Source organism: Strongylocentrotus purpuratus, unplaced genomic scaffold, assembly GCF_000002235.5.
Source record: "Strongylocentrotus purpuratus isolate Spur 01 unplaced genomic scaffold, Spur_5.0 spur5_scaffold_14, whole genome shotgun sequence".
Lineage (NCBI taxonomy): Eukaryota > Metazoa > Echinodermata > Echinoidea > Camarodonta > Strongylocentrotidae > Strongylocentrotus > Strongylocentrotus purpuratus.
In genome coordinates this window covers 28,490,499-28,499,257 of record NW_022145599.1, presented here as the reverse complement: position 1 = coordinate 28,499,257, position 8,759 = coordinate 28,490,499, and the positions used below count along the sequence as shown (strand labels likewise).

General features: G+C 34.9%; 1 protein-coding gene across 2 annotated transcripts in view; it reads right to left on the bottom strand.

Annotated features, from left to right (window-relative positions):
• Positions 1-552: 552 nt before the first annotated feature.
• Positions 553-8,759, bottom strand: part of LOC100889984 — a 56,073-nt gene continuing 47,866 nt past the window's right edge. For both annotated transcript variants that reach the window (XM_030984632.1, XM_030984633.1), the window contains 5 exons: positions 8,206-8,316; positions 7,287-7,467; positions 6,515-6,789; positions 3,153-3,295; positions 553-2,514 (listed from right to left, as the gene is read on the bottom strand). In XM_030984632.1, coding sequence (XP_030840492.1) covers positions 2,353-2,514; positions 3,153-3,295; positions 6,515-6,789; positions 7,287-7,467; positions 8,206-8,316 — 872 coding nt within the window. In that variant the 3' untranslated portion in view covers positions 553-2,352. The remainder of the gene's footprint in view (positions 2,515-3,152; positions 3,296-6,514; positions 6,790-7,286; positions 7,468-8,205; positions 8,317-8,759) is intronic.

The window sequence follows — 8,759 nt, the reverse complement described above, 5'->3', positions numbered from 1 at the left end:
TCTCCACCATACATTGATTAATTGTCATATAATAAACATATACTTGCATATTATGGACCCCTATGAAATGGCTTTTACAGCAAAAATACTTTAAAAATTCATATCCGTTTAATTGGGTCCCTGCAATAATTATTAAGCAACATCTTAATTGATATACAGTAGGTTTGCGGTTGCACCATGTGTGTGAGAGAGAGAGAGAGGTTTGAGGAGTCCTGAAAAGGACTCTGACTTGGTAATCTTTCTTGGAGGAGTGTAGTCCTGAAAAGACTGTTTGTTATCTTTCTTAGCATATAGTTCTCAGGAGAACTATAGCGCTTGGAGAGGATGAGTGGCTCGACGTTTCGAACAGGTTGACTAGCTGTTCGAAACGTCGAGCCACTCATCCTCTCCAAGCGCTATAGTTCTCCTGAGAACTATATGCTAAGAAAGATAACAAACAGTCCTTTTCAGGACTACACTCCTCCAAGAAAGATTACCGAGTCAGAGTCCTTTTCAGGACTCCTCAAACCTCTCTCTCTCTCTCACACATGGTGCAACCGCAAACCTACAGTATATCTACATCACCATGCAAGCCGACACTTACAAGCAGCATCTTAATTGATATGACACAACAAAAATATACACCATAAACTATAATTCATTACACTATTTGATAAACATGTTTGGTACATAAAACCAATTTCCCATTAAAATATAGTCTACAAATTCAAGACATATTTCAAAGATTACAGACACAGGCCCCCCACCATACATTGATTAATTTTCATATAATAAACATATACTAGCATATTATGGACCCCTAAGAAATGGCTTTTACAGCAAAAATACTTAAAAATTAATCTCCCTTTAATTGGGTCCCTGCAATAATTATGAAATAACAAAAATATACGCCATTAACTATAATTCATTACACTTTTTGACATATGTATGTAAAAAAAACTAATTTCCAATTAATCTATAATATACAAATAATTTATGTTTGTGAGTTCATTAGTGAATATGCACTGCACACAAATTAAGTTACTTTCGGACAATGGACAAGACTTGTCAAAGTCATTATCAAGCTCATTGTGACTTAACAGATTAGAGTCTATATCACTGTTTGAATACACAAGCTCCAAAACTTGAATAATTACATTTATAAAACGGGTCGGCAATGTGGTTATAAAGTCAAGAAATAAGCAACATACCCAATCAAATTGCCAAGAGTTGTACAGTTATGAAGGCCATCATTTGCTTTATTGATTAATATCAAATAAGCGGGCAGACAAACAGTTTAATACGCGTCACAGTGCATGCATCAATGTCCTTCCATTCGAAACTGCGTGTATTTCGTCGCGTCTTAATAGTGTTCCCACCAGGAATACGCTTAGGCGCATCTCAGCCACTTTTTAATGGGAATTTTTGTTTGCACTGTAGGGGTGGTAGGAAAGTCTGATGCATGGTCATGTGTTGTCTTTTGACCAATTAAATTGCCTGCATTCTAGAACCCGTTTTATAATCATCATTATGTCATAATATCCTATTACATTCCTTGTATCGTTTGCTATCATAAAGTTATCTGTAAAATATGATTGTCTTTCAAACTGCATAATACAAATTATCCCTACAGAAAGTGGGATTTCATACCTTAACAAAGATATAATAAAGGACATTTAAACCAATAAATTCTTTTACACTTTTATCATTCTGTAACTATTAATGCAATAAACAAACATGGCATGAAAAGTACCATTAATCTTTTAAGATAAGTAAAATTGATTTAATTACATTAGCAAATTACACTAATAATTCTACACTGATCAAATTTACCCACATGATGTAAAGACATGTAATTTTCATATATAGAAAAGAAAAAACACTTAATAGAATTAAATTATTCATGTCATGTTTATAATCATACACATAAATCTAAAGTGAACTGCTAAGAATAATTGGATTACCGTAATCTAGAATGGTCTTAAAGATAAAATTTATTAAAAAAATAAGCCTCTGCGATCAATTCGACATCAATTTTCCATGAGCTTTTAAAATGATTCATAAAGAATAATTTAATTAATTTATCTCTCCTCATGATCGTATTTACAAAAATTTGCCATGTTTTATAGCAATTTGTAGAGAATAATTTGATAAAGCATCTAGTCTGAAATCCATAAGGCCCATATTCTACTAAAATTGGGCTTTAGCTTTCGTTCAACTTATTAAAGTATAAGCTTTGCTTTGTTAAAAGTGATCTTAGCCCTAGGGTTGGCTTTAACTGAATAAGTAGAAATGGACCTTTGTCTTTGCAATTGTTTTGACGTAAATTTGCTATGGGCTTTATAGTGATTGGACGTATGAGTATAATTTTGATTAATTCTCTCGAATTGTCTTATAGATGAAATCGATAAAACTTGAAACTCGAGTTTTGCCTGATGGCGAGTATGCTTCGCCACAGGTTATTCCCCAGCTAGTGATGCCATAGATAGTCCAGCGACCGTTCACCTCCTGTACCAGTGGACCCCCACTATCACCCTAAATGGGGAAAAAAGGGAATGAGTGATGACAAATATATATTCTGTTTGAAGTTATATCATAGCTATATAGGTACTGTTACACAACAGATTTGTTTGCCTTCTGAGTTCGCTTTCGTTACTGGCTATAAGTAGAGCAAAGTGACACACCAAATGAAACTCTTTCATTTGAAGAAGTTCAAAAAAATTACAAAATGATGATAACATTGGCCTGAAATGGTCTGACGATTACATATCTCAGTAGTGCCATGAGACTGGTTTCTTCTGAAGGGGTGGGGATAGGGGCATACAAAAGGAAAATAAATTGAGCCAAAACAAAAAGGCAGGTATTTGTTCTATATTAATATTGATGCTGTATTCTTTCATTTGGTGCCGTATTCCTTTTGGTTCTGTATTCTTCTACAGGCATGGCATGGTATCTATTTTTTTATCAAAGAAACGTGGGTGGACTCATCAGTTCGGTGATGTCATTTTTTTTTAAAACACCACAAACTCTAAGTTTTGATCCCCATAAATTGCATTAGATATTTGTCATGGACTGTTGGTCTGCTTCAAAACAAATGGATGTAGATTATTGAAAATAACATTAAAAAAAGTTTGAAAATACATGTATGTTGTATGAAGGACAGTATGACTTACAGTGCAAGAAGCCTGATATCCAGTATCGTACATTGTACAGAACATTGACGGCAAAACATGGAAGAAATTTCTCAGAGGTCTCTGACATATGTTGTTTGGTATCACAGGTGCTCTGGCCTTCTGCAGATTACGAGGTAAGGGCCCTTCAAAAATGTAAGAAAAACGGTTGAAATATATTTGAATTGAGCATAGATGGTAATGCAGATAAAAGAAACCAAATAATAGAAAAACTGAAGACAAAATGTGATTGCGTCTCCAATATGCCTCTGTTACGATCATGGTTTAAATTTTGAATAGCTTATAGGTATCTTCATGACCTTTGACCTGACTATACCAAAGTATGATCACTTGTCTCCATACGGCGATACAGATTAGTTTAATACAAATGTTAAGTTCCCAGCTAAAACAGCTTTGAAATAGTTGATATGGTGATGACAAGGTTATTTAATTACATGAATACTAGACAACTTGATGACCTTGACCTTCTTAACCCATTGACTACTGAATTCTCGAATCCCCTTTGTTTGATATAGGAGCAACCTTATTCCAGTAGGCAATGGATAATACCCGAAAGATCCAATCATATTGTCTCACTATATACCAAGTTTAAAGTTCATACCTCTAAAGGCTCGTTCAGATATGGCGCAGTTAAATCATTTTTTATTAACACTGTCATTATGTTAAAGGTGTCATGATTTTATCCACCCATTTATCCCTCCAGGCTTTAAAGACACTATGTCCCTTTTGCAGCCAACATCAAATTCTGTAGAACTTTGCAGGAATTATGAATATGTCATGTATGTCCTATCTGTGAAATTTAAACGTTAGCAGTGTTCTTATATTCAAATTATGGAAGGAAACCCGTTTACTTGCTAGACTTCACTGTCAGACACTATTGAGTGACTGACTGGCTTTTTTCTTATTTGGGAATAACATACATAAAATGAGCTGAAAAGGGTTCATGAGCATTTGTCTACATCAAACCCACTTCTTGTAATGGCCAAAATGTAACTGATTTAATCTTTGCGCAGCATAAAACGTACGACCATTCGGTACAATGGTCTCAAAATGAGACTGTCACTTACTGGCGCTATATCTCTTAAGTCGATTTGACAACTAATAGTCGTTGTTTTCCCACTTAAGACATTTTCAAGCCCCCCCTTTTTTTTAGGGAAGTTCTAAATTAGTATTATCTTTCAAATGCCGTTGGAATTTAAACTTTTGATTTTTTCGGCCTGCAAATGGGACATATAGTACCTTTAAAGGTAGTGTATCCCTTTTGCAGCCAACATCAAATTCCGTATAACTTTGCAGGAATTATGAATATGTCATGTATGTCCTATCTGTGAAATTTAAACGTTAGCAGTGTCCTAGTATTCAAATGATGCAAGGAAACCTGTTTACTTGCTAGACTTCACTGTCAGACACTATTGAGTGACTGACTGGCTTTTTTCTTATTTGGGAATAACATACATAAAATGAGCTGAAAAAGGTACATGAACATTTGTCTACATCAATTACCCACTTCTTGTAATGGCCAAAATTTAACTGATTGAATCTTTGCGCAGCATAAAACGTACGACCATTCGGTACAATGGTCTCAAAATGAGACTGTTACTTACTGGCGCTATAGCTCTTAAGTCGATTTGACAACTAATAGTCATTTTCTTCCCACTTAAGACATTTTCAAGCCCCCCCTTTTTTTTAAGGAAAGTTCTAAATTAGTATTATCTTTCATATGCTGTTGGAATTTAACCTTTTGATTTTTTTTGGCCTGCAAATTAGACATAGTACCTTTAAAGGTAGTGTATCCCTTTTGCAGCCAACATCGAATTCCGTATAACTTTGCAGGAATTGGGTTTAGGCAATGGGTTTACCCAAAATATCCAATCATATTGTCTCACTATATACCAAGTTTGAAGTTCATACCTCTAAAGGCTCGTTCAGATATGGCGCAGTTAAATCATTTTTATTAACACTGTCATTATGTTAAAGGTGTCATGATTTTATCCACCCATTTATCCCTCCAGGCTTTAAAGACACTATGTCCCTTTTGCAGCCAACATCAAATTCTGTAGAACTTTGCAGGAATAATGAATATGTCACGTATGTCCAATCTGTGAAATTTAAACGTTAGCAGTGTCCTAGTATTCAAATGATGCAAGGAAACCTGTTTACTTTCTAGACTTCACTGTCAGACTTCACTTTTGAGTGACAGACTGATTTCTCTTGTTCTTGTGTAATAACATACATAAAGTGAGCTGTAAAGGGTACATGAGCATTTGTCCACATCAATAATCCACTTCTTGTATTGGCCAAAATTAAGCTGATTGAATCTTTGCGCAGCACAAAACGTACGGTACAAGAGTCTGAAAATCAGACTTTTTAATGAAACAAGTGTTATTTTTCCACAAAAAGACATTTTTAAGCCCTTCTGTTTTGAGGGAAGTTCTAAATTAGTATTGTCTTTCAAATGCCATTGAAATTTGACCTTTTCATTTTTTTGGCCTCCAAATGGGACATTGTAGGCCTACCTTTAAAGGGCAATCCAACATTTGTAATATGTTCATTTGTTCGAAAGCAGAAAAATAAGAGAAACAAAATGGTGAAAGTTGAAAATATTTGGACCAATGATAAGAGTTATGAGTTTTAAATTATGAGATAACTGAATCTATGTGAATCTCAAATTGGCTATTTGGTCACAATGGTCAGTGCATTTTGAGGTTGCCATGGACAACTCTCACATTTGTAGTGTACACAAATATCATTGAGAAGTGCCTTCTCCCTTGGGCAGAACTTGGGACAGCATATTATTATAGGTCCTCTGAAAAGAAAAGACCCTCCTGGGTCATATATTTTGAAAAATTGACATTTCACCCATTTTATGTGTTGAAACAAATTGTCAAAAAATTGTCAGCCTGGACATATATAAATTCAGCCAACTTGAAGTGCACATATATGTAGTGATTTAAACTTCCAAAAATTACATTAGCCGGTATTCATTTTTATCTGTGATATTGTATGTTTTGTTTTATTTCCACTTTTTCATATCAATACAAAGAAACATACAAATAAATATGATGAAATAACATGTAAGTTTGACAAAATTTGTTTCTAGTTAAAATAAAAGTTTCATACAAAAGGAAAAAGCAGGAGACCACATGTCGTAAGCGTAAATGCTTGCAGATGACCGTGGCCTCTGCTGAGTTAACAAAATAAAAGAACAACCCATGCAATTGCATTGTATTCAATGTTAAATAAGATATAAGTGAAGTGATTAAAAGTGAGCATGGCTGAATTAATTTTGAGTGAAAATATGAACATATCTAAGAAAGCTGTAGAAAGTGTGATTATAATCCTACCTCCTCTCTCGCCAAAGCTTCCCCATCCTGTAAACGTGACATAGGAACCCACTTCAGGAAGATGATCCCCTGGAGGGGGCAGACACACGGGCTGGACAGCATCCGTGAAATTGAGCGGAGTTGATAGCTTGAGGAGAGCGATATCATTTTCAAGTGAATATGAGCCAAACAGCGGGTGTATAAATATCTCAGATACTTCATGGACCTGCCCTGCTGTATCATGAGTAAGCATTCCTGCTTGAATTTGGAATGGAGAGTACCGGTAGAAGTCTTCCCTGCACAAAGAAAAACAAACATGATTCAAGGAGAAATCTTCTCAAGGGCAACTTCATACCTTATTATTCTGCCTTTTAAAATTCTTTTTCTGATTATAATAATAATTGGATTTATATAGCACCTTTTCCAGAGGATAAAAAGGTGCTATCACTTATTAGTCAATCAACAAATTAAGAAGAATTGTTGAGGTGTGTTTCATATGTCTCCCAGAAGCAATAATATCACAGACATTCCGCTGAGATTTGATGTTCAGCCTGCGATCAACATCTGACTTCCTCTTGCATCAATGTCTCTCTGCAAATCATCAGCCACGTCGAGCTTCAATCACAAATATGAATACAGTGCAAACAATTAATGCACCAAGTTACTGATCCATGTTCAAATCTAAACTGGTGCATGTACAAAGTGGCATTGGAAGCTCATTTGGGGTAATTGGTAACATAACACAAATGTTGCATAGAGTGCAATAGTATAAAAAAATGCTGTTATAGCTTACACGCAGTGTGCTGCAGTGAGGATCCAATCATTGGCAATGATACTTGCACCACATATAAATCGAGCACCGTTCGCGTAGAGGGCAACTTGCCATGGGGCTTCTCCCAGGATGGTAACCTCTGATCCGTGAGTGACACGATGTACGTCCAGGGCAGGGCGCAACCCACACTCTTCTGGGAGAACTTTAAATAAAGCAACGCAAAAGGAGGATTTTTTGTGAATGACTTACAGGAAACTAGACCTACACACCATCAAAGTACATTAAGCAATTTTGTTATGCCTTTATGGCATGATTTCATGATGACAAGTTCTCCTTTTCACTTATCATTGAACTATTATAATTATGTCAATGAACATTTTATAACCTCATTTCACGTTTTCTTGTATTTTACTGTGAATATGACTTTTTTTAAAACAATTACAAATTGAATTGAATTGAATTAAATTGAACTGTTCTCTATGTCAAATGAATATGAACATTAATCTTCATATAGTGGACATACAGTACCATTCTCTTGGTCCACTTTGCAGAAGGGGCCTGTTTTGTGAAGGGCATAATGCTTGTTAATGCGGTATCATGGGACTATGAATAATGGTAATGATATCTCACTCTTTGTGAATTGCAGGGTATCTATATGCTCTCATATTCTAAATGTACCCAAAGGAAAAGGTAGCTCTATTTGTATCAAATAACTTAGTCACATGTGATGTTTGCATGCATATCTCTGCATGCCCTTCAACAATTTCCAATGAAAAGTTCACATCAATTGTGCAAAAATTGTAAATATCCAAAGTTCCAATTACACCATTTACTACATAGTCATCCATTCAGGATGCCTCCTAAATTTGTCTTCAAAAGTGTAACAACATTACTAGTATTCAGTGTAGCATTTTAAAGAACATGAATTTTTATGACTTACTAGGCTGCTTGCAATTTCTTTCATCATTTCCATCAATGCACTGTTTCTCTCCGTCACAAATAGCATTACTGCTGATGTTCACACGGCCCTCACTACACAGAAGTGGGCCTCCTATTATCATAGAAACATGAAAAGAATTGCCATGGAAACACTGTTATACACATCTTATTATTAGAGTTCATAGAAAAAATATACACACAAAATTTTCGGAAGACGATTGTTTTCATTAACTACCAAAACTTTGTGTAAATTCTTTTCCTTATAAATTGTTTAAAAAAAGCATGAAACTTTTTCGAATGCATTTCATTTTCCATTTTATCATTCCAACACGTGGACCTATAGTTTTCCATAATATTTGCAGATAGATAAAACTATGTATATGTATATAGTCTACATGTTGTACATGTATAAATACAAACATATAATGTCATAAAAGTACTAATAACAAGTACAACTTTACAACATTAAACAAATAGATGCTGCTTGTAAGTGTCGGCTTGCATGGTGATGTAGATATACAGTAGATTTGCGGGTGCACCATGTAAGAGAGAGAG